The sequence below is a fragment of the Spodoptera frugiperda genome, chromosome 6, assembly GCF_023101765.2.
Source record: "Spodoptera frugiperda isolate SF20-4 chromosome 6, AGI-APGP_CSIRO_Sfru_2.0, whole genome shotgun sequence".
Classification (NCBI taxonomy): Eukaryota; Metazoa; Arthropoda; class Insecta; order Lepidoptera; family Noctuidae; genus Spodoptera; species Spodoptera frugiperda.
The window spans coordinates 3,294,526-3,321,877 of NC_064217.1; the positions used below are offsets into that span (position 1 = coordinate 3,294,526).

The following is a 27,352-nucleotide window of genomic DNA, read 5'->3' on the forward strand; positions in this document are numbered from 1 at the left end:
AGAAAATACTAATGTGAGGCAACATATTTTAAATAAAAAAAAAAAAAAACGCATTCTTCCGCACCGCTATCTTAACATCAACACACGCTAATAAAAATTTAACAATTTATTTACATTCCATCTAAAATATTAGTAAACAAAGAACAGCAATAGTTTGGCTTACATGGCCAACTGAACAATGACTACTGGAAGACCGACCGTTACATTTAACAAAGGACTATAGAACAAATACGTACATATAGCTGCTGTATGTACCTTTCTATATGTATATGTGTGCTTGTGTATAGGAACAACAAAGCTACACCGTTCTATGATTTAATTGGCATTGTGATTGCACTGGTATTCTGGTAACAACTGTTTGAATGCGTCGTCGGTCTTGCGTCAAATGGCATGTAATTTTGGGTTTGATTTTTGAGTAAGCCCACTTGTATAGAGGTTTTTCGTAATAAGTGAGTAAGAGGAACGTCAAATCGGGTGTGCAGACGGTGAGCTACGGTAGCTCGCTGCCCGACAAGAACCAGACTAGTAAGGCGCGCCGCGTTGGAGCACATACCACTACAGATAGGACCCAGTAAGGCTGATGCCTGATCCAGAGCTGTGGACTACCTAGCGGGTTTACCGGGGCTCCGGCTCGAAAAGCAGATAGAGAGGAACGGGGTGGCTTTTAGTCAGTAAGAATAAAAACATAACTGGCAATATAAATATTAGATGTAAAACTAGACCTTATCAAACTGTTTTGGAAACAACGGTTAACTTATTTTATTACGAGTTTTACAAAAATTATATGACGTATGACATCGTTTTCCCCAATGAGATGGAGATGTCAGTTCAAACTTCGATATGAAAACTTATAATACACAAAACAATAGTCAGGATTCTCAGTAGTAGCACGGATACAGGAATTGTGCCCAGTATATGGCAATAGACTCACCCCCTATTACTTGGGACTTATAACACAAATGGTGAAAATAGACATGTATAGCGGCATTACGTGCCGTAATGTACACCTCTACTTACGCCTTCGTGGATAAAAGTTGTGTCGTTACAATAGTCAGGAACATACCTAAGTATTGTATTCTACGCCAAGTTTATGAATGAAAACTTGCAAACTACTCTCTATATTTGTAATAAATTGTTCAAGTGTATGTAATACAGATAGGAAGAGGTATATTGTATGCGTTATATACTAGGTATAATCCACTAGTTACACTAATATAACTTTGTTTGTTAACTCTTTGTTTGTTTGGATGTTTGTCCGTCAAATACGCTGAAACTACTGAACGGATTTTGATGAAATTTAGTATACAGACAGAGTATTAGCTGACTTGGGTGATAGGATACTTTTTATCTCACGGGATAAAGCCGCTGCCGCTGGCTGAAACCAGTTTGTAATAAATTGTGTGTGGTGACTGTAATGAAAGTAAACAATATATATTAAAGAAGTGCCAAATTAAGACTGATGACTGTTGACGAAGCGAAAGAGGTATGTAAGAATCGTAGAAATTGGCGTTCCATTTTCTCTGCCTACCCCAATGGGAGACAGACGTGAGTTTATGTATGAAAGTAATACGGATGGGAAGAGATATAAACTAGGTATAATCCACTATATAAACTTGTTAATACTTATAGAAACCTATTATATTAACAAGTTTGTATATCTTCGTAAAACTTTAAACAGTTTCAGGTAACTTGTTTTATCGTTACACATTATTGAAGACGCGAATTTATGTTTCAGTACAAACATTAAGTATAGTCACACCATTAGGCGAAATTAATGGGGTAGCTATTTCCTAACCTCAAACTTCTTTTATCCTATACCTAAGTCGTTAAACGAGCTGATGGACAGCCTGATGGTAAGCAACCGCCACCGTCTAAGGACACCAGAAACACCAGATATGTTACAAGTACGTTGCCTTTTAGAGATTAGGAATTAAAGGGTTGTTTGGAAATCGGATGGCACTTGATACGAAGAATTCTTACCTAAAAATAAAATAATGGCATTAACTCTTATGTTACCATTAATTTGTACCTCAGTTTAAAGCTAGACATTACCTACATTTCACCACAATCAGCGCCGTCCCACAAATTCCAATACATCTTAGACAATAAAGGCTGTCAAACGCAAGTTCTGTAGAACGGGCTAAAACTGTAGGAGGACTGAAATAGAGGTGGTAATTTCATCAATATCTTTGAATATTATATTATTTGTACCTACCCTTCGGGGATAAAAGGCGTGGCGTTGCTTTTATTATATTATTTGTATGTAGGTAGGTATTGTTAGTCGAGTGATCGATAGCATAACTATACAATAAAGGGGTTTCAACTCGATTTTCGATAAGCAAAATAAAAAATATATTTGAGTTATTTATTTACGAAAATGCTCAATAATACTGTTTTCGGCTTATGCAATTTTCTTTTTTATCAGGTACACAAGACTTTCAGTTAGCTGGTGAAAAGTGTACATATGTATTATTAATTTTAATGCGATAGGAGACCAATTAGTCGATGCATACAATCACCGCCCATGGAAACCCACAGCACACCGAGTCATAAGCTTTCCGAGAAAACCTAGGTATCTTTGTGGAATAAAAGAAAATTTTATAACATAAATTATTATGTTTTTCAGCTTAAGTACTCACATAACTATTTGAAGACGAACTCTACTAGTTTCAAGCCAAAGTAGAGGCTCATATTCATATTCGTCAAATACTTACACATGGGTAAACCAAAAAACATAATAAAGAATTTAGAACGTCTCACGAAAGTTACAATATAAACGTAATTATCGTTAAATTTCTTCAAACATAAAGTAACAAAGATCAAAATACATGTAGCGTCTCTTGAGTGAGCACATTTTAGGGCCATGACCAGACTTGTGTTGTCAGCATCTTCACTGAGCTGTAAGATTATAGTCGTTTGTTGCAGGGACAGCTTGACGCACACCACGGCTTACTGGGCTTCTGACAGTACTGATATATCTGTAAAGATAAAGGAGTGTTTGAATTTAACACATGAAGGCTTAACCCACTGAGAATGAGATCGTGACCTTCTTCAATTTAATGAATATGGTTTAAAGGAAGTTGCGGACTACCTAGCGGGCTTCTCCGGCTTGAAAAGCAGGAGTAGGAACGGGGTGGTTTTTAGTCAGTAAGAGTCTGAAACTCCCTCTCGCCTCGCCTAAGGCGAGAAAAGTCATTGGATGATTATCCACCCTTAAAAAAATGGTATAAAGGAAGGATAGACAAAACACAATACATATAAATACAAATTTTATATTGGTCGTATGTGTTTGCAACTATAATAATTACAACATATATAAGTATGTACTATTAACCAAGTATGCTCACAATAATAGGGATGATGACGGGGTATGAAAATGAAAAAAATATTTAGTCAGTCCACTTTCTGTCAGTTAGGTAATGAAAACATATTAGACACGTATTTTTTATACTTGGATAAATGAAACGAATACCTAGACGCGACGTCCCGCGATATTTCAAATCAATATATCTTGGAAAGTATTTGTTTTTGTAAGAAAATAAAAAAAAAAGAAATACGTGTTTGAAATAATCTACAAGACGGATAATAAAATAAAAATTAGCCATTTACCTTACTAACGAGTACAAAATATAAAGTTACGTTTCTTTTTTCTTTAAAGTTTCTTGAGTTAGTTACTTAGTTCTGTGTTAAAAGAAAAACTAATGTCATGTCAATAACACACATGAATGACACTTTGCTTTCATGCTAAGAAACTCTAAAACCTTGTAAATCTACTTTGAAGAACAATTAAAATTAATAAGTCTCGTTTCTCGAATCGGCTTAGTCTGGATGCCGTTAAGCCAGTCTCTTTTAAAAATCTCGTTGCCTTAATCTCAATGCGCGACAAGATTTAATTTTCTGTATTATAAGGAGCTAAGTAAAAAAAGGCTCGTGTTTCATTCATTCCAGTAATCGTATTGGAAATGTAATGTGACGTAATATTACTTTTTTACCGCCATCTGTGATTTTTATGTGTGTGTGATGTATAATTTTAGTAACGGGTGTCCCAATAAGAACGCAAGATTTAAATTTGGCGGCATTCGAAGTATCATTGTTTGACATTTGAACACGTGTTATTTTTTGTTAGTATAAGGTACGAGGTTAGTAAAAATGGAGCGCTACACGATTAAAAATGAGACAGGTCAAGCGCAAACAGTCAATCATGGTGTTCGGTATCGTAAAATGATAACCAGTCTTTTCGTACCTCGAATTGAAGAAATGGATTTGGAGGGTATGTGGTTTCAACAAGATGGCACCACATGTCATACAACCAGAAAAACAATTGAATTGCTGCATCAGTCATGTCCCGGTCGTGTTATTTCACGTTTTGGAGACCAGAATTGGCCGCCTAGATCAGGTGATTTATCACCATTAGACTTTTTTCTTTGGGGTTTCTTAAAGTCGATGGTTTATGCGAATAAGCCGACGACGACTCAAGCCTTGAAAAGGAAATTGGACGCTGTAATAATGAAATACCGCAGCATTTATGCAAAACGGTCATTGAAAATTTCATTGAAAGATCGCGTATGTTTCAGCAAACCAGCGGCAGCCATCTGCCCGATGTATTGTTCCATAGATAACCTCATCCTCTCTACTTTACGATATTATAAAGCTTTCACGATTTTTCTAAAAATATCTGCGTTTTATTTAAAATTTAAATCTTGCGTTCTTGTTGGGACACCCTTTACATGTGTTTTGAGAAAATCTGCATTAACATTGTTCGAACGTAAATAATTTTATAATGCCAATTACTTAAGAAATAGGTAAGTATTAAACATCTCTGAACTAAATAAAGACAAAATTTTGCCTGAGGCAAAATACTAATAAACGCAGGTATGTTTTAAAAACCACATTAAAATATATTCTTAACTTCCCGTAATAGTTCGCACGCATTACTTTAATCGGTAACTAAAACACGAAAATTCATAATTTAGTTAATAAATAATAACCTTTTAATGTCACTACCACTTACACAAAAGACATTACATTAATTCTAAGTGACAGTAAATATCATTTATTTACAAAAAATAAAACTAAGTCTATTTCAGTTTGGACAAGAAAACTAAGATAAACGTTACAAGTCGAAGTGTTCGTATCTTTGACAAGAGATAGGCTCGACTATGATAAATAATCGTTTTTTCTTTAACGTCCAATTTGAAATGACTTAAAGAATAGCCAGTTTTTATGATGTTATAATTTTTTATATTACTCTGATCTTTACTTAGTAAATAGATTGTGTCTCGAAATGCGAAAAATATAGGTACTTTATGTTTATAAAATATTGTTAGCAGCGTTTTCACATCATTTTCATTTGAAGAGCGTTTATGATAGAGGAATGTTATGTATATTATTATGTAACCTTTTTTAAGGAGGGAAAATCATCCAATGTCTTCTCCTGCTTTGGGCAAGGCGAGAGAGCTTTGCCCAAGGCGGGAGAAATGAGGGAGAATAAAGGGAAGAGTGTCCACCCCGTTCCTACTCCTGGTTTTCGAGCCGGAGCAGGATAACCCGCTAGGCAGTCCGCAGCATCTTATGTACCCTACCTGTGCATTTTATTTCCATGAATCGCGAAGGAACCTGGTGTTATAATTTCTAATCTTATAAATTTGAAACGCCACTTCGCAAGGCCTTGAGCAAGCATCATTATTTAAGTTAATTTTTTCTCCATGTAAGAAGAGGTCTTTGCTTAGCTGTTGGCACTTACAGGCTGTTGACATCACACTGTGTGAAGATGCTTGTTATTTTTTTTTATTTAATCTGTCTTTTTACTGATACTTCTTAATATTCAAAAACTTTATATGAACTGATATTCATCCGTGATTATGGCGCTTGGAACGATGCCTAAATATCGAAAACTCATAGACTTAAAAAAATTACATTGTAAATATCCCGTCTCAAGTTGCAATGATAGTGTTAGTGACCATGGCAATTTGAAAACTTATATTAAAAAACATGCACACAACACATTATAAATACCTACATCACAAAATGGTAACCACAGGAATTTAAATTTTCCACCAAACCTAGAGACATAATTATAATGTTCTAATTTTAGAGGACTAGTTTATAACTAGAAGCGTATCGGTAGTCTCATTAGTACTACACACAAATTTGAAACTAATTCAACTTTATACCTAGCACATACTAATAATATTAAGGGAATCTGGGATCGTGCGCGCTTCAGGGTGTTTTCCCACCAAGACATGTGCTATGCTACGTTGCTGTGGATGCGTTTGGCTTCTACCAATCATATTCATTGGTACACATAGCTTAACACTGGTAGAAACGGACTCAACTAAGCTATGTTTTTTATATGGAAAGATGCGCACATCTATAATGTGTGCTATGGACAGCTTCCTTATTAACGATACATCGTATACTCGAGCAGCGCATTTTCCTCACAGATACTTTGCGGCAGCGCATCTTCATAGCACATTTTACTCGCATAGCTACATAACTTCGTATCAGTGGAAATGGTCACATACTTTCATAACTTAGCTATTACATCTTCGTAGCATAGTTACATAACATATCTGTGGTGGAAAAGCAACCTTACGTTCATATTATTAATCAGTAGGAGTTGCCAACATCACCTGCCTTGTGTAACCACTTTCGCATCCTAGCGATAATTATCAGGGAACTAAATTTAGTATAGATATTAAGAACTTAATTTTGCCTTCATCTTCAATTAGTTTTATGGTTATTTCGATAATGTTGTGTATGTGTTATATTTTATAACAGCATCAAAACTCATGAAAATTCGTGATTTAGTCACGAAATCTTATCAATATTTTTGCTTGCAAAAACTTATATTAAAGAAAAAAAAAATATATTGTTTTTGTACTATTCTTTTTTATCAAATGTTATTGAAAATGTGGAGAATTATCAATATTTAAGTAAGACATACACTTATTTAATTAATACATACTTACGAAAAGTAAATGATACATATTGTATGACATAGCAATAAAGCTATTTTAGCAAAAACACTTTATATATAGTCGACACAATAAAGCGACTACATTAGGTACAAATTTGTATAAAATCAAATTTATTTTTAGAGCTTTACAGAGAATCAGCTTCTTCAGATAATCAAATTGGGCCGTTTTAACATTATTGTCGCTTTTTATCATCGAAAAGATTTTATCAGCGTTGGTTGTGAAGGGAAATGCCAGCCAATATTGACATCGAAACGAATCTATCTAATCTTGGTACTGATTTCCAGGAAGGATGAATAATTTGACTGTTTTACGCTGATTTTGTATGGTAATTTATCCCGTTAATTGTCACTTGAAATCGTAATAAACAAATCGGGTATGTTATAAAACAGCGATCCGCAAACCATCTACCAAGTATGAAGATTATTTAGAGCTACGGACTTTTAGCGGCTTTACCGGGGCTCCGGCTCGAAAAAAGCAGGAGTACAAACGGGGTTGTTTTAGTCAGTAAGAGTCACTCCCTTTCGCCTCGCCCAAAGTGGGATTGGATTGGATGATTTTCCCCCTTAAAAAAGTATTTATACTTTTTACGTAATCTTTAGATTATGGAGACTTTCATTTTCACGCTCATGATGATGAGTCATCAGGTCATCATTGATGACCAACATTTGTGGTAGACATTTATTAAAAAAAACTTAAAAGATCCCAACGCTGCAACGGTGAAAACCAATAAATTAGAGTGTGAAGCAAGAATATTTCCAGTAAATTCCTTTAAACTCAAGCTACAGCTAAAATTAAAAATTAAAACTCAACTTTTAACTTAACCGTGATCGGGTAAAATAATTTTCCTTAATCCTGTTTCAATCTTTTTTCACGCTCACATCTCTTGGCTGGACGCCAAGATTCGCTAAAGGAACTATTCGTGCGATAATTGACATGCACAGGATCCTTTCAACCATGATATTATGGTGAACGTAGTCGATTTTACGGAGAACGAGCGACGACTTCAAAATTTTTAAGATAAAATGAAGAATTACTTATAGGTATAGACTTTTGATGGTTAGAAGTAATGGGGATGATGACGAGGTATGAAAATTAAAAATCTATTTGGTCCGTCTGTCAGGTAATGAAAAAATGTTAGGCACGAATTTTTTTATTTGTTATAGTTATAAGATAACAAATCAAAGTTTAGGAGTGGGAGCAAATACGTCATTTCTAGGTATCATATGTACCTAGAAGTGACGATACGCGATATTTCAAATCGATATGTATATCTTCGAAGGTTTCCCTACGAAAACAAAAAATACGTGTCTTATATTTTAAAATAATCTACAAGACGGACATTTAAACAACAATTTGTCATCTATCCTATCCTTGATTACTAGATAAATCGTGATTCATTCCGATACTGAAGTTTTTAAATTGACGCTAGATTATTACAAAATTAATAGCATAGAAGTCCCTGTTCTCTCATCTAATTCTACAAATTAATTGCTCCAACGCAGTAAACAACATCATAAATCACGTAAACAAAGAAATACCAGAGAAAGTGTCGCCACATATTACTGTCATACATAGCACACAATGATAAGACTTTGTTAATATGTATTAGAGACGGCACATGTTTACCGTTCGCTTCTTACAAATGCTCCTATTTATCAACACATTGGCAATGACCTTTTCTAGAACAAACGCGAACAAACATTACAGATAATGTGCCCAAGTTTTCTATTTGACTTGTACATTAATCCACAAGGAACCTATTATTAGTTTCATAATCACAAGGAGTCTGCTTAAGTTTGCTTGTTTTGCCACACTAACTTATTGTATTTGACAAACAAAATAACAGCAATGTTATGAGCTATGACATATGAATACCTAAGAATTTAATTCTAAGCACAAAACGTGCCTGTCGAGTTCATATTAACTTTAACAATTTCGTTCAAAATTCCATCTAAAATTTCCAAAGCGATATGACATATTTTTGCCGAGTCTGTGCGAAGTTGTACAAAAATATGTCATCCCATCTCCTACGATTATCCAAGTTCCCTTGTTAGTATTCAGTACGTGTTTCATTCGGAATCAACTTTTAAAGTATTCTTAGCGAGATCTAAAATCCCGGTCACACAAATCCGATTTTAACGAAACACAAAAATAGTTGATAAAAACTTTCATCCGCGTTAAAAATGCATTTTAAAACTCCGGGAGCACTGCCTTTAATCCACTTGCGAAAGTTTAACCAAAAGCAACTTTATAGTTTCAAAATCCTAAAAGCCGAAGGCTGACAAAACTCGAAGTGACACCGAACACTGGGTATTATATAACATTATTAGGCTCCGTTTTTTTTTAATTAAGTTAAAGCTGCTAATGGAAGATATTTGTTTGGCATGTCGTGACCTGGTAATGTGTGAAACCGAATATTTTGTGTTATTTATGAGGGCATATATCAAAGGGTGACCTGACCCTCTGTAGGATGCCTATGCCGCAATATGAAAAAGAATTTTGCGTCTATCTACGGCTCGCCTCCCGTACGTGTAATTACACCTTATAGCAATACATCCTATTTAGGGGCCCCAAACGACAATATTGGTATCGAAACGATATTAATACGAATCGTGTTTATTACCTTCAATTTTATTTGTTCGACCCATGTTTTTATTTCTGCCGACGAACAATATGTGCCCTATGTCTCGATTTAGATTCATAGTGTGTTGTCCTTCTATACATTTAAATACCTTTTGTTGTTAAAGTATATTTATGACACGTGTCGTATCATATTCCGTTAGTGTATTTTACTTCAAGTGGAAACACTGCGGTGTCGTTTTCGTTCAACTTATAAATTATTACTTCGAGCTGTATAATATTTTGTTAAAAGGCCTTGAAATCTTTGTCTACCTACTTCTTTTATAATTTTACCATAATATTTCCTACGCTTGCTTGATTTATGTGAAAAGATTTCTGATATAATATTTTTCCTAATATTTTCTCTAACATTATGGAGGGAACTTCAGTAGCTATCAAATTAGTTATGGACTAACATTTCTTATCTTAACCTATTAAACTAAAGCAGTTAAGAAAGCTTTTAGAACACTATTATTACGTTCATATTATCCTATCTTGGTAATATATAACAGTAACCGACTTCCAATAATATCTTAGGAATAATTTTATATGAAAAACTTTTATCGTGAGAAATAGACAGTAGCGAATTAGATCCTATTATTTTGAATAAACGTTTTACTAAATGGATTTTGTATTGTTTCAGGTGGCTTGTGAACAAGAATGGAACAGATCACAAAATACTTGATCATCATAGCATCACTAATGACCGTCAAGTTTACAGTGACTGGTAGTAAGAATGAAGACACTGAACCGAGAATGGAAAGACTTTATTATTCGCCAGTGTTTATTAACGTTTGCGACATTGTCGACCGGCGATCTAAAGTTCACTGTTATTGTGATAGTAACAAGCCCAAAATGGCTACCAGAGCGGACTGCTGGGTATTTAGTGGAGGTATTACTGAAGAGGACCTCATCTGGCCTAGTTTTTCATCGCAGTCCGAAATAGAACATCTGATGTTTAACGTTAGGTCGGACGACGCGCTCACATTCATTCCAGCAAAAGCAATAGTAAGGCTGGATAAGTTGAAACATCTCTCTATACAATTCGGGACTATAAAAAGAATCCCACCGTACGCATTTACGAACTCTTCGACAGTCAGACAAATTGTGCTAAAATCAAATAAGATTGCTACATTAGAGAAGCACTCGTTTTCACAGATGATGATGCTATCGAACTTAAGCCTGGATGAAAATCAAATATCCGAACTAAAGAGAGACGTGTTTTTTGGACTACCGAACCTACACGTTCTACATTTATCGAATAACAATTTAAGTCTGATTCACGAAGGTTGTTTCAAGCACTTAAATAATTTAATAGAACTCAATTTGGATTATAATTACATATCAGTAGTAACTAGAGAAATGTTAGAAGGACTCGAAAACCTATCTAGATTGAATTTGAGAAATAACAAACTAACAATGGTTGGGAATTTGGCTTTTAGTGAACTGTGGGGATTGAAAGAGCTGATGTTAGATAATAATGCTATAGAATATATATCAGAGAGGGCTTTCGGGGGCCTCACGCAGTTGAGAAAATTGACGTTGTCCGGTAATAAGCTGACAAAGTTCTACGAAGATATACTGGATGATATAAGAAGCCTAGTCATCTTAGATTTGAGGTACAATATGTTGGAAGCCATCTCGTATGAAACAGTTCGGGCAGTGGTGGAGAATGACAAATCTGCTTCAACTGCAGTTTATTTGGAAGGTGAGTTAGAACTTTGGTTATTTATTACTCTAATACCGACTATTAAACCGAATATACGAGCGGTTACGTCACATGACTTTCCATCCGTGAACACCCGGTGCGTATGGGGTTTTGAATATTTTATTCTTTGAATAAATACCATCTAATGCAAAATCCGATTACTTTCGTACCTTTTCTTTGTTTTTGCTCGGATCTCCTTGTGAATACGAGATATATAGTGGTAGATTTCTTGTATTATTTGCGACGTGGTTTTTATGAAGTCACATATTATTACGAATATTCTGACATTGAGATGTGCCACAACTCACAACGTGTGGCCACATTTATTGTCACACTGAAACAAACACCATTCACCGTGTCACGTTTTGTGTGAATTTTCGTGTGAATAATAGGTTTGATCATTAGTCACATGTTACGTAAAAGCTCAGTTTACGAAATTCTATCGGAAAAAGAAAAATACGAATCATTAGCCGTAACAGTTTGAGCCCATTACGAGGCATTATTTAAAATAGGACCAAACAAATACTTAAAAATAACGTTAAAGGCCTTTTTGGCGGAACCTTTTTATGTTTGTCATTAGCTTACATTTAATTTGGCCGGTCTGGAACATGGACATTTACATTAGGTACATGAAATAAAAACATCGTTTAAGAATTTTGTTGTAATGTAGTTTCAAAGTCATCGGGGGAGGTCTAGGTTCAGCAGTGGACGTCTTATGGCTGATATGATGATGATGATGATGAGAGTTTCACATACGTGTTTCTTATGAGCCCATTTATTTGTCTAGTCGGATCAGTGGAAATTATTAATGATTTCAATACTTATAGATTCATAATATTATTCTTTTTGGTGTATATTGAAGAAAGATCATACAGTTTAGGTTCGTTTCCTACAAAAATAAATAGAGGTACAACTGACCAAATGTGAGTAAAATATCTAGTTTCGAAAAAAAAACAAGGGTTATATATGGTACGTATTTTTCAGTACAGACTCAAAAATAAAACACGTATTCAAGGAGTTTCTGCCGTTTGTATTGGGGATAAATGGAAGCGAAAATAAGGAACCATTGTACACATAAATTTCAGTGTCACGAAACAGGGAATCAATACGAATACCTACATTGTTAGCGCGTGTTTATGAAACACATTTTTAGAAGGTTTTAGAATATATTTGTATAAATTAAGGTACCGTGACCTCCTCTGTTTGATTTAAATTAATTGTTTACGTCACACAGTTATCTGAGTTAGATAGACGTTTTGCTTCTGTTTTGTTGATTACTTTTGTTCATTAAATAGCGCGTTTTAAGCTCATTTACTTGTTACTACGTGAGTAGAATACAAGTATTTAGACTACAAAAATAGTTGTGTATCCGAAACAGAAAGTTCAACGTAACTACAAAATCTATTTCAACCATAATGATGATCGACATAACAATCGGAACGCACGATAAAGGCGTCTAGCGGCCAATATAGAGCAATACCTTTGTCCGTCGGCCAATATTTTATATCTATTTAGTGTAGGTACGTGTGCCTACGGTAACTTATAACTATCAATTCAATTTCGTAAGGGTCGGCCTGATCTGCGTGGTCATCGGAAACGTGTGAGCCATAGAGGTCAAGTCGGCGCCGCAAACGATTTGAATCGATTATTGATTCAATTCTATATTGCTAAATGCGGGATTTTTTCCAAAGGAAATATAAATAGAGGTCGTATTGGGGCATTGGATAAAATTTAAATAACCAAACAGAACTGTTAGTGGAAATCTCCTACATTTATTCTTGTCTTTAAGCCGATCCTATTGAACCTGAAACTAGATTGTAGTCGTAAGCGAAAAGTGTACGTTTAAGAGTTGTACGTGTTTTTGGCAAGTACTTTCAAAGGCCGGTAAATTAAGACCTCCCATTTACACGTGGGATGTTAACAGCTCTTCTAGGTTTCAAAAACATACCGAAGGCTATGTTACACGAACCTATCGTTAAGTGCTAGAGGCAAAACCTCGCCTTGAACATAATGGATTTGTTCAGAAATAGCGTCGCAAAGAGTTTCAATAAGATTAACAATGTGTGCACAGCACTCGAGGTGTCAGCGCGCCAAATATATCGGCGGGCGACACTTGCAAATGACGCTTATATCTCAATCGCATTTGTTTGATACACAATTCGGCTCCGTAAGATACACAAATCCTTTTATTTCTTGCGTTTCATAGACATCGCGTACGTAAATCACCTTTCCACCGTTGGCAGGATTGCACCTATATTTTGCCGAGCGACCCGATAAATTTGGCCCGTCCCACCATCGGGAAATAGCTTTTTATTCGCAAACCTGTTTGTTTATTACGTGTTTTGTGTTGTATCGGATACAGGTCGCTTATTTTATTATTCACGAGTGGGTTTTGTGACTTATTTGTTTATTTTTTTTTATATTACTCCTCTCGTTCCGCTAGCGAGTTTTATACTCTCTTTACTGTGAATAATAAGTTGCGAATGGTTACATTAAAATTTTCAAGACCTGCGCCGTCGTAAAGAGGGTGAAGTTTTCGTGGTTTTTGTACTTATCTCTTTTGTAATCATAGCAATCTCATTCGCTGAGAAAAATTTCAATAATTTTATTATACTTTTAGAATTTCAATATTACAATACCTAAAGACTATAACGAGTTTAGAGATCTTAGAGGAAATTTTCCTTTCTGTTGTCTTTTGGGTAAAATGCTCCTATTTATTTTTCTGGGTCATTTGGCAAAGGCATTTAATTTGGCATAACAACATTCGTATTAATTTAATTAAGATTCTAACAGTCAACATTACGTTAAATTTAATTCAATTAGCTGCATCAAAGGAACTTTTATCACTAATAATTCACCTTCAAAATAATTTTACAAATTCACTTCCGGGAGAACGATCGTCCGTCGCGTTTTATTTTCTCAATTAAATTTTGGGAATTAGAGGTGCGGTACTTGAGAATTTCTTAACTAACTGTTAAATAGCCAACCCGTTAAATGGATGAGTTCCGCTCCTGTTTCCCGGATTATTGAAGAAAACGTTAAAATGCAACGTCACGCCCTTTATCCCCGAAGGGGTAGGCAGAGGTGCATATTGCGGCACATAATGCCGCTATACAATGTATACCCACTTAGCACCATTTGTGTTATAAGTTTCATGTAATGAGCGGGATCTTGCCATATAGGTACTGGGCATAATTCCAGACTCCGTGCTACTGAGAAATTTTCGAAATACCAAAAAAAGCCCAGTAATACTTTGCCCGATCCGGGAATCAAACCCAGACCCCTTGTTCGGCAATCACACTTGGTCGCAAGTGTCTCTCGACCAACGAGGCAGTTGCAAAACGTTAAAAGATATCGAAAATACTTCACCGTTTAAAGTAATCCCTAGATCTGTTTCAGGTCATCGATCTAGGCTTGACTTAGTTCCAGACCACCCTGACTAAAGTTGGAATCAAACTCGAGTATATTTTCGGTACTAATGACAAGTTCTCTCTTGATTTTGAAGCTATTTTCCCCTTTGGCTAGCTATTGGCCTAAAATTTAATCTCCGCCAGCTTTGTAAATAGTAATCTAATTTCGTAGTAATAAGGTTTATTTTAGTGGTTCCAGTAAAGCCAGTTTATTTCATATTTCCGTGAAGTGTAACTGTATCATTATTTGTTCACAGTTTAAATTGGTTCTCGTGAATATGTTGAACCTTTAACATTTGGTATCCAATCCAAACCCACTATAGGTAAACGCAATAAATATACATATGTATATTTGAAGTACAATTTTGAACCTAAACGAACTCCAAATAAGGTTCAATCGTAAAATTATTTGATTTATTATTCAGCTGCTTACACACCATTCACAAATAGATACTTAGTAATCGGTAGACATATTTTACCAGTACTATATTATGTTTTATTTATAGACCTAGAAAGCATTAGCCTAGTGTCAGAGATCGAACATAACCTCAGACTATAATGCTAATGATTTTGATTTAAACCAAAGGCAACTTGCAGCCACTTATCAACAGTTACCATTTACAAAATAGTAGAACTATTAAGAAAATAAATATGGTCTCTTTTTATTGAAATTATGTCAACCTCCTTCAGGAAAAATGCACCTTTTGTCTATTCGGCTTTGAGATATTAACCACCAATGTAATAAAAACCTTGCTGTTTTGTTATAGAGTCCAAAATCTTTATAATTAGTGGAAAATCCATCTAGTTGGCCTGACTGTTCCTAATAATTTCTGCTCATACTGTAAAATCTCACCCGCCATTAAGGTCCATTTTCCCTTGATGGGAACTGCAGATGGTACAACACGTCACTTTGATAAACTAATTTTAGCTGATTGTACACGTACGGTAATGTATGAGATTAGTTTCGGTGATAACGTATTATATCTTAGCTTTACACTAAACCTTACCCAAATTGAATACACGGGTTATTTTGTATTATACCCTAAAGTCATTAAAGGCTGGTTCGTAATGGAGTTTATTCACTTTAATATACTTCTTTCAACACTGTGTATAGTCTTGCTAAATAATTTCTCATTCATAGGTATCTATAAAATCTACGGTTTGAAATAATTCGGCTTATTCGAAGTTTTAAAGCCACAAAATCATTAGTAGATAACCGTATTTCAACTGTCACAATAAATTGTCATTCTTCAAAGCCCGATTTATCTCCTTAACTTTAACCAAAATCGGTTAAGCGGTTTAAAAAAGTAACTGATAGAGTTACTTTCACATTTATAATTAAAGGCGTGGATTAGCAAAAAGGCTTACGTATCGTCTAACATAATCCATCGGGCGACTAAGAAAAATTGCTAATTAATCCGATAAGCGGTTTTAACGTTAATCGTTTTTCTCTGAAAACGGTCTGAGCATCAAAAAGCTTTAAAGCCTGCAGCCGGTACGCCGCCGATCGTCTTCGAGAACCACTATTTGTCCAGAATAACCCCCCAATGGGGCGTGCCTTCCCGATCGCCATTTTTCTTCCGCAAGCTATCTGGCGGAGGCAGGGCGCTGCGTCGGCTACTCTGATAAATCCTCAGCGGAATGCAAATAAAATAGATCACTGGCAGAAAAATATTTTCCGAATAAAAAATTCTATTTTCGAATAATTTAGTTTGAATACGAACGGCATAGGTACTTTTGTTTTTTTTTTATTTTGTGTGCGAATTCCGAATTTAATTTCAGAACTGGGGAAGGTGTTAATTGGGAATTATGGAGCTTGAAGGTACGGGACATTGTAAATTAAAAAGTTTTTTTGTTTCCGAACATGTTCGTTTGTTGTCTCTACGGGTTTTGTAAGCAGTAAATCATACGGTAGAATGTAGACTGTTTTAATAGAGAAATAATAAAAGCCTTTGTGTTCCAAATTGCTATTCTTACTTTTACGAGAATAGCTACATATTTTTAATTCATAACAGCTTACATGTTGTGTGTTAGCTGTCGCTTTTGACACAGGGAAATAGTAGCATTGTATGTAGCCCCTATAATTACAAAAAGTGTTAATATGTGTTATTGTGGGCTTCTTGTAATTAAAGGAACCTGGTTCCGTATAATTTTGGAAAATAAAAAATAAAATAGGACATACTTATTGTAACATTACAGAGGGTACTCAATTTGTAACATGTGTGACATGAAACATGGCTGACAACATTCTCCTTTTTTAAATTTGGAACGACCATATAATATACTATAGGAGCTCGTTCGTATTTTTTTTCGGCACCCATTTTTTTAACGGTAGTGGTCCGATTAGCGAGAGGTTTTAAATTGTTTGACACTATAGGTACAGTGGGACGCGTTCCCGCGGTTTAATAAAATCGCATGCAAACATTTTTCATCCAATGTGGAAGATTTTATTTGGATTAAAACATGTAAATCCCTGAAAAGTTTTTACATGAAATGGAATGAAAACAATACTTAGGTATAGTAGTTTTATATTTATTTTGTACTTTTTGTTTAGCTTTGATATCGATAGTATTGATTCAAAAAAGGACCTATTATTTAGATGTAATATAGCCAAATAAAGTGCATTATCTGAAGACACTCGCTTATGTCAAGACATATTTTGAGTCATTAAAACGGCTCAAAAATACTTTTTCTAACCCTAGACTCCTTGCTCGAACACTATACTCGAGAATTACAAAAAAAAAACTACCGTTACTGACTGACTGACTGACAGACAAACAGAAAAAAAAAACGTACAGCCAAAACCACTAGACCCAGCTAAAGCTGAAGTTTCAACTTTACATGCCTAGTCTAGCGGGTTTACCGGGGCGCCGGCTCAAAGAACAGGAGTAGGATCGGTGTGTGTTTTAATCAGTACGAGTATGACGCTGCCTCTCGCCTCGCTCAAGGTGCGAAAAGTCATTGGAGAGGATTTCCCTAAATGATGGACGGCCTAAGGGTACGGGAAAAACGGGAATCACTTATTCATGCGAACAAAGTCACTACTACTTTATCGAGGTCAAGTAAATAAAACTAGCATTAAAGCATTAGCTACAGAAAGAAAATTGTTAAAGGCAAGTCCTCCACTAAGCGACACCATTGTTCGTTAACGTGTTAAATAATGAAACAGACAATAGTTGTCTTGCCCTTAATTTCTATATTAATGTTCGTGCCCTATCTTGTCGCCACAGTCTGCTAAATACGGGCTTAACTCCGATTTGGCTGGAGAATGTACCTATCATTAGTTACCAGGTACGAATGTAGCCCACTAGGTGATATTTAGGCAAATATAAACATGTTATTGTGTAACTGCGATTAATATTCGAGACACAAAATTTAAACAAACAATATTGTAGGATTTAGTTTTATATTTATTTGATACAGAAAAAAGATAATTAACTTAATAAAACTGTTTATGAAATAGGTAATTCATGATTTCTGTTACTTGAAGTTGTATTCAGTTAAACATAATTTTTCTTTGTCGCTAACGCTGTGAACTATGTGATATACTTACCATATATCTCTATTTACTTTTTACTTAGTACGTCAAAAAATTACTTGAGTAAGCCGGTAATAATAATAAAAAAATGTTGCATTATTAGGGAGCGTTCCGCTTACACCCATTATAGAAAAATATTCTACCATCAAGTATCGCAGCTCACACACGTATATGTCGGAAACAATTCACCATAAAGTTTCTTATCTCGTTACACATAGATGTTTTTACTTACAAATGAAAAACAACTGTAGATTTACATTTACATTTTAAAATAACAAAAATGTAATATAATTTCCATTACAACAATAAACAGTCTAAGTCTTATATAAATTTCCTGAAATGATCCATTCGTTTCAAAAAACAAACAGCACGTAATTATAACTACATTCAGAGCAAAATATTTGAATCACCTTCCTTGTTATTGCGGACAAAATTAACAATTATAAAATGGCGTACCCAAGCCGAAAGGTAAATTAAAGAATTTAACGTAACCATAAGCAATTATCATTAAAAATTGTTATTATACAGTAAACTGCTTTCATAATCCGTTACAAATTACTTTTACATTTTCTTGGAAAGAACAGGGCAATGTGATATTAATATAGCTCGGTATAAGGGATATTTTCTTACAAATTGGCTTAAACTACGGCCGCACTACGTTGGATTAGGGAAATAAAATTTAAGCACTACAAAAATGGCTCATAAAGGTTTACGTAGCTAAGAGCCCAGCCTTAGATATTGGGCTTCGTTTTCGAGGCGTGAACGGGCTGGCTAAATGGCTAACGCGATGGCTGCCCTACCATGTTGAGTAACGTGACTTACAAGGATGTATCCCTACTCGAATTCAGACCCTCGATCCAACCCTTTTCCCTTAACATTTCGAACAAATTAAAATCAATATGTGTTGAACAAGTTGAGATATTTTTATTCACATAGTTTTTCCAAGCTTAGCTATTACATCATCGCAACATAGCTATATAGCACATCTCTGGTGGAATAGCACTCTGTATATAGTAACAGTCACTTTCATACAGTGTACGCAACGTCACGCCTTTTATCCCCGAAGGGGTAGGCAAAAGTGCACATTATGGCAATACCACTGTACAATGTATACACACATTTCACAATTTATGTTGTAAGTCCCATGTAATAAATAGGTGGTGAGTCTATTGCCATATACCGGGCACATTTCCAAACACCGTGCTACCACTGAGAATTTTTCGAAAAACCGAAAAGAAGCCCAGTAATACTTCGCCCGACCCGGGAATCGAACCCGAGACCCCTTGCCCGGCAGCCGCACTAGCAACCACTCGGCCAACGAGGCAGTCAATTTTATTACATTTAACAGCAAATGTTAAAGTCAAACAATAAAATAATATGTCGATTCTTCCAGCACACACAATGCAATTACAAAGCTACTCCATTTTCAAGTGACACCTCAGTTCCATGATCACACATTGTGTGCACAGGTTTATGAGAGTACCTAATGGGCGCCCGCGGCTCGACTGAGCCAGTCTTGTGAGCTAACTTGATTGTAACAAGCCCGAGCCGGTGTGTGTGAAACATTGCAATCTGTTACGTAAGGAAGGGTAAGGCTTATATAGGTCCCTACTATGTATATTTAAATATTTCGAGGTAGTCTTGAGGTTATTTTTTTAAGGTGAAAAATCATCCAGGTGCCTCTCCCGTCTTGGGTGAGGCGAGAGATAGTGACAGACTCTTGCTGACTAAAAACTACTCCGTCCTACTATAGTCCTAGATGCGTGTTACCTGTCTTGAGGTTTGATCGTGTAGGAGTATGGCGAAGTATTAGTTGGTTTGTTAAAAAAACCAAACCATCTAGTTACTTTAAGACTGTCACTTGCTACACTACTTCTATTAATATTTGTGTCTTATACGCGTAACAGTTTGACTTGTTAACTCGACTAGTTTCAAGCCACGCCTGGACCTCATAATCATTTTGAAAACAGTGCGACAAAGAAATCGATACAGCAACATCACTAATTGCCGTACTTAGAGTCATTTAATGGTTACTTAACCCAGTGCTTATCAAATGTTTTCGGAACAAAATTGTTACTTCAAAATAGTCTAAGTAATCATTAAATGCCTCTGAGTGCGGCAGTAAGCTGTATAAAACTAATTTAGTAAGTCTCACGATACGATGCGATATTACTATCTTCTATTACAACAATAAATGAACATTCTATCGTTATTTCCTCGCATTGATTGTCTTCGTACCACTTCTTAAACAAACCTCTATGCAATAAACGCTACCCGCTTTACGTTTCAAACACAAATGAATTAGTACCTTTGAGCGTCTTACAAACTAATGAATTGAAACAGATGCAAGATCTGACGAGCGATTTGAATATGGCGTGGTTTGTTATGCAGACTAGGCACAGTACCACAACGGTCCCATGTTAAATGTATTAGGATCAATTGAAACTGTGACTAGGAGTTTAAGTTTGGGAGATATTTACGTATAGGTAATGATACTTCTATATTCTGTGATGGTCTTTTATTCTATTTGTGTGTTGATATCATCATCGAATCATAGCATATTATAGGTATGTTAGCTAATTTTATTAAAAAGGTTGAGTATGTTTTTTAAAAAAAACATCTATAACTATAGGCCTTAAACTATTTGTTCTTCTATTTAAATTTGTAGGCACGTCACGTCAAATTTTGGCTTCAAATTTTGTGCGTTGCAAATTCGATCTAATGTTACTAGTTAGACCTATTTTCTATGGCAGCGCGTTCTTTACTATAGGAAACAAGATATAAGAATATTTCCATTTTCATACATCCCTTCTATATTCATTCTCAAAAAATTTGAACTGTAAAAGCTAAAGACAATTTCCAGTTAATCAGTAAAACAATGAGCGAAGAAGGCACACGTAAATCACAGTGACCGCCCCATTAACAGTTCACACTGCATTGACACGCATTTATGCGGTGAACACTAAACACATTCGCGGTTTGCACGCCACCACAGAATTTTCTCGGCCTATTACCTCGGTTCACTTTCATGAAAGAAACTGGGTCCCTTCATACGCACGTAGGAAACCATATAACTTTTACCCACCCAATACATAGAAACTTGATTTATAATACGGTTTTGTCAATGTAAGGGTTATAGGCTACATCTAAACCACTGGAAGATTCGGGTACGCCTTTGTTAAAACCATTTTAATTAATAAATTAAATTGATAGGACAACCCTATGCTAAGGGATGACAACTCTTCGTCAACTTCTAACAATTAGAGTGAAATACAAAGTTTTAATTGTATTTAGGTAATTTTGTTTAGTCTCAATTTGTAGTGGAGCTAAACTGTTTAGTGTAACGTTTAAAATACATAATTATAGTCAAAAATTTTTAGAATACACAGGTCTTTGTAAGCCTGAAAAAGGTTCTAAGCTATTTTTTATTACAGAGGTATTCTTAAAATTAAAATTCTTAAGTTGATTGGAGAAAGGAATTTAAACAATCGTTCTTGATAGTTATAGATTAAGATGACTCGACAAACCACGTTCTTAAAGTTCTAAGTTTTACTCAATCGATATCTATATTACATAATATTGTAAGCAAATGCTAATGGAAAATGTGTATCGTTCAAGTACCTACATTACACTTATACATGATTACGTAATAAAATATCGTTATTAGTCCCTCACATGTGATAAGGCCACCATTTTGTCTTTTATGAAGCATTATGATACGTTCTAACAAGGTACATAATCTTGATGACTTGTTTGTAGGGACTAGTATAAGTGAAAGTCAAAATAATTACTAATATTTAGACACTACTTTATAGAATATAAATTTTAAATAGACATTAATAATTACCTAACACTGTTGTGAAGCTAAAATTTGTATTCTTTAAAAAAATGTATTAAAAATCCATGGTATATACCTTTGTGATATGTACCAATTAAATTAAAAACCATTTGTATAGGGTACTCGTTTGGTTCGAGGTCCTATTCGGATCTTTTGTAATGAGTCTGTAAAATATAACAGGAAAATCAAAACTGTTCGTTCCCCACAACTGAAATAACATTCTCGTTTGATCATTATAATACCGTACGGGTCTCAATCTATTTTTGGACAAATGAGCCTCACATTGAAACCAACATAAACGTAAAAAAATAACAAGAAAATAAGCGTGCCTTTAAAACAAACACGTTAACAGGCTTTCTCTTTACAGGTAACCCACTCAGCTGTAATTGCCGGCTCTCCTGGATCTACGCGTTACGCAACGAGACGCGAGACAACACGCTAAGGCAGGCTCTCGAGAAAGTATCATGTGTCACCGACCTAACTGTCGACAGGCACTTGAACGACCAAGAAGATAACGAAAGCGCCAAAGATAATGTCCTACCCGACGACACTTACGACTATTATGATAAAACCGAAGAGTATTCCGAAAGGAAATTCACCAAAAAAGCTACGAAACTTATCGATATTCCCCTGGAAACTCTCCCGTGCCCCAAAGAGCTGATGCAAACTGAGGAGTACGGCCACCCAGTACAAAACGAGATCAGACTCAAAGCGTTCTCCAATGTCGATAAAATATCTCCGTGTTTAATTTTAGTTGTATTCATGCTGTTGTGTTAATTTGTAAGTATGAGACAAAAATATTTGTGATATTAGACGTTAATTAGTGTATCTCTCGTGTACAGATTTAATATATTTGTTGTTCTAAATGTAGCTGTTGTATTCTGCCATTTTATATTTTAAAGTGTGCGGTGTGCGTCCTAATTCTTGGATGGTATAATCTTGTTTAATTAATGGAAACTGTACGGTTTTTGTTTCGTTGTGACATGCTCATGCGAATACTTAGCTCCATTAACCTTATTAGTTCTGCTTATACAGTCTATACAAATTAGGTTTAAGATGCCTTTTAGTATATCAAGGTAATAATAATGTAACTGACTAATATCTTGACTTGGTTCACGAGGTTGTCAACATGTAGAATGTGGATTCGGCTATCATTGTGCCGACAGTCGTGTCGGCTAGTGGGTTAATACCCAACAGCCTCGTTAATACTTTAGGAGGCTGGCGTTGGGTGATTGGATAAAGCAGCTTGATACAGAAGGCAGTTCTCCTGGAAATGGCACGTATTGTGAGGAGGTTTCTGTTTCTGGAGCTATTGTACACACTAGCTCAGCATTTTCAGCACTCTCTAGCTACAGCTGTGCGAGAAAGATGCGCAGCTCGAGTGTCGATAGTAGGAAAGCCATCCATAGAACACATTCATAGCATGCATCTTTCCATATAATAAATATTGCTTAGCTGAGTCCGTTTCCACCAGTACTAAACTATATGTACCAATTAATATGATTGGTGGAAGCCAAAGGCATCCTACGTAACATAACACAACACTGGTGGCAATCGCCCTTATGATTAAAAAACGTCAGATATCCACCATTAAAACTAAATAACATATCTGGTTTATCAATTTTTAAAACCAAACTTTATAAATTGACGGATAAAAATACGTTTCAAGTTTCAAATGCTATATTACAATTTATTTTATCGAAAACACGTCACCTCGATTTCATGTCGATAAATAACAGCCAGTAATTAGAACTCCACCACACGCTTTTGTTTTAAAAATAAAATGTTCTTTTTTATTAAGGGTGTCACGTTTCATAGAGTGTACAGCAAAAAATTTCATCTCGTTAAAGGAGAGTCCGTAGGGATTAGCTCGATGTGTGATTCGGGCAACATTCCGAATGCGAGCATCGTAAGCCGGGACGCTTAAAATTATCTGGCTTTTGTAAAATTTAGCAAGGATTTACTCTATTAGAAGAATATTTTAAAAGCGAATAAATCGCTTTCAATTCAAGTTGTATTAATGTAAATAGTTGTACATGTTCAGTCTGTTAATTAATGTTCCAGCAATGTTGGGATTATTTTAAATAATTATTGTTATGTTGTTGTTTTAGATGAACAATTTCCATTAATAAATAGTTGTATTTCATTGACTCTTAGTTAAGCGAATGTTGTTCGTGAAATATTCAATGTGCACGTATAAATAATTATGGATATTTGTTATATTAATATGAGAGTTTAGTCTGCGTACAGTTTAAATTATAAACACGATAATTATTTATCTCATTTCTTAGTAAATCAACATCACTGATTTATTATTTAACAGCACTACATAAATAGATCAGGATAGTGAAATCACAAATTCTATTTTAAGCATAGGTACATAAACCACTCCATATAAATATTCCTCAGTAGGTATTACCAGGTTCTGTGATTTTAACAAAGGTTACACGATACTAGGGACGTCCTTCGGATGCCTGGGAATCCTCCGACATACCTCAGCATCACTCGGCATTCCAATGAATACTTTCAAAGTCGTACCCTCCCCTGCCGTGGCGGTGAACGGCAACCTTTCTCATCAATTCAAAATTCGAAACTGAGGTACAGCGATACCAACTTATAAACAAATAAGTTTGTTAAATTGTATTCGCGATCGCTTCTTTGATTGTGGTTCGAATTTAATATTTAAAACTAGCTTCTGCCTGTGGCTTTGCCCGCGTTTCTGTGGGATATAAAGTAGCTTATCACCTAAGTCAGCTCATCAACATCATCATCATCAGCCGAGAGACGTCCACTGTTGAACAAAGGCCTCCCCCTTAGTCCTCCACGTAGAACGACAAGCCGCCACCTGCATCCACTGGCTCCCCGCGACTCTGACGAGTCAGCTCATACCCTGTCTGTATACAATTTTCGTCAAAATCCATTCAGTACTTTCAGTGTGATTGAAGAACAAACATCCAAAGAAACCAACTTTTACATTTTTTTAATATTAGTGTATTCAATAAATAGTCTATACTTCTACCTGAGGACAAAAGAAGGACGTCTGTAGTTAAATAATGAGAATTTTGTCACAAAAGTCTTAGTAAAAATTTAAAGTATTTTCAGTCTAACAACTTTGATCCCGGGTAACGATACGGCCGTCTTTATCGAGATTATAGGCTATTTTATCCTTTAATTATACATGAGACTAACACCAGTGGAGCAGACAAAATGGCTACGGAATTTTATTAAATATCCTGTTGGTTACGTGAACTGAATTCTTATTGTATACTTGTGTTGCTAAGGTCGCTTCATAACTGCCTTCTTTAACTCTTTTGGAAAATGTATTGCGAGTGTGTGTGCTATTACTTTATTTGTAGGCTGTGTTCCTTGGTATATTTCTTGTATTTTATTTGTTTGTGCGCGGTGACTTCCATTTTTGGAAATTCTTTGAATTGTATTCTTGTGAAGGCTGGCTCTTATCAGAACCGATTTGTATATTTTTGTTCGTCATTGTAAATTGTATAAGTTTTGAGCACTTGTAATGTGACGCAATGTCACGCCTTATATTCCCGAAGGGGTAGGCAGAGGTGCACGTAATGCCGCTATACAATACAAATACACCCACTTTTCACTTGCGTTATAAGTCTCGTGTAATAGGGGGTGAGCCTATTGCCATATACTGGGCACAATTCCAGACTCCGTGCTACTACTGAGAAATATTCGAAAAACTGAAAAAAGCCCAGTAATATTTTGCCCGGCTCGGGAATTGCACCCTTGTCCGGTAATCGCACTTGCGATCACTCGACCAACGAGGCAGTCTTATAATGTATCAAAGGTCAATGTCAATTTATAATTAAAGTTGCTTACATTTATCCACCTACTACGATAGAGATACGGTGGCATATTTTACTATTATAATAGTATCCGTTAACATGATTTTAATCTAGTAAAAGAGGAATATTTCAAACAGAACCTACGTAAGTCAAGTTACACAATTTGACATTTCAAAAATAAACCACTTAATTATCAACCTGAAACTGTTCTTTGTTTTCAGCGAAAATCAATTCGAGTTACTAATTGGCGGATTTGAATATAAAATTATGTAACCTATAAAGTTGTTCTAACAAATTCTGGTGGATTTAAAATTCTGGGTTTTCGTCGAATCCTAGCTTTCAAACTGGGTCAGTTGATTGGTACGGTTTTTGTTAATATGTACCTATTGGGAAATGCCTCGAGCCACGTAGTACATATCTACTATTTTAGTTAACACTTTAACGTGATTAAACCCTTGGTTGCTTCATCTGTCATCCCTTAGTACGAGTTTGCTTTACGTTGACCGAAAACGAAACGAAAACGCTTTCTGTGCTCTGATTGGAAAGAACTAACGTCGAACGCCCTCTGGATTGGTTCTCGTTAAACTTAAAACAAACTCGTACTAAACCCTCTGCAACTGAGTGTCATACCAAAAATCAAACCAATAATGGATAAAAATATGTATATGTCAAAACCACTAGTCATTTAAAAATAGAATTGTAAATAAACAAAAAAAAGAAAATCTTTAATATTGTTACTTAGGATTTAAGCTTAATTTAATAAAACACAGATAATTAAAAAAATACACACAATTTATTGAATTGTTCTTAAAGATAAAACGATGTAAATTGAGCCTGTATTTGTATAATGTTAATATTTAAGATCAAATTAATAGTATTTCAACGTTGAAGTTAATTGTACAAAATGTATTCCTGTTAAAAAATATCGTGTATATTGTAATTAATTAGGTTGTGTATAGTCTTCGATTCTGTTGTAATAAATATTTCTACCCGTGCACTGTGAATGTTTTATTTATTTTCCGATAAAATTAACAATTCCGCAGCTCCAGATCAGGCATCAGCCAAGCTTACTGGGAAGGACTTGGCATATAATTATGTTCCTTGGGGAGTGTAGAGGAGCACTAAGAGAGAATTTCCCTTAATTCCCATGGGAATGGGAAAATCGGGATCGGGCTAGGTACCTATATAAAATGACCTGTCAGTCGTTTCCTGCTACAGGCTGCAGGCTGATATGGATCACAACATCTCTGTCAATGTTATGGTATGGCTTATGTGATGAGGAGAAAACAAATGGCTGACGAATAAGTTGTAAGTTCTGTTAATAGGTAATGGCCAAACTGTAAAAAAATCTTAAATTGTCTAAATACCTAAATTATTCTTAAATTGTCCTAACGAAAGGCCTCTCAATATGTATTAAATTTTCTGTTTACAAAGTTTCCCAATTTAA

General features: G+C 35.2%; 1 protein-coding gene across 1 annotated transcript in view; it reads left to right on the forward strand.

Moving 5' to 3' along the window:
* LOC118267846 (connectin) overlaps window positions 1-26,902 on the forward strand; it is a 72,245-nt gene extending 45,343 nt beyond the window's left edge. Inside the window, exons 2-3 of the mRNA XM_050694144.1 lie at window positions 10,243-11,307; window positions 22,461-26,902. Of these exons, the coding sequence (XP_050550101.1) occupies window positions 10,260-11,307; window positions 22,461-22,870 (1,458 nt within the window). The 5' untranslated portion in view covers window positions 10,243-10,259 and the 3' untranslated portion in view covers window positions 22,871-26,902. The remainder of the gene's footprint in view (window positions 1-10,242; window positions 11,308-22,460) is intronic.
* The last annotated feature ends 450 nt before the right edge of the window (window positions 26,903-27,352 follow it).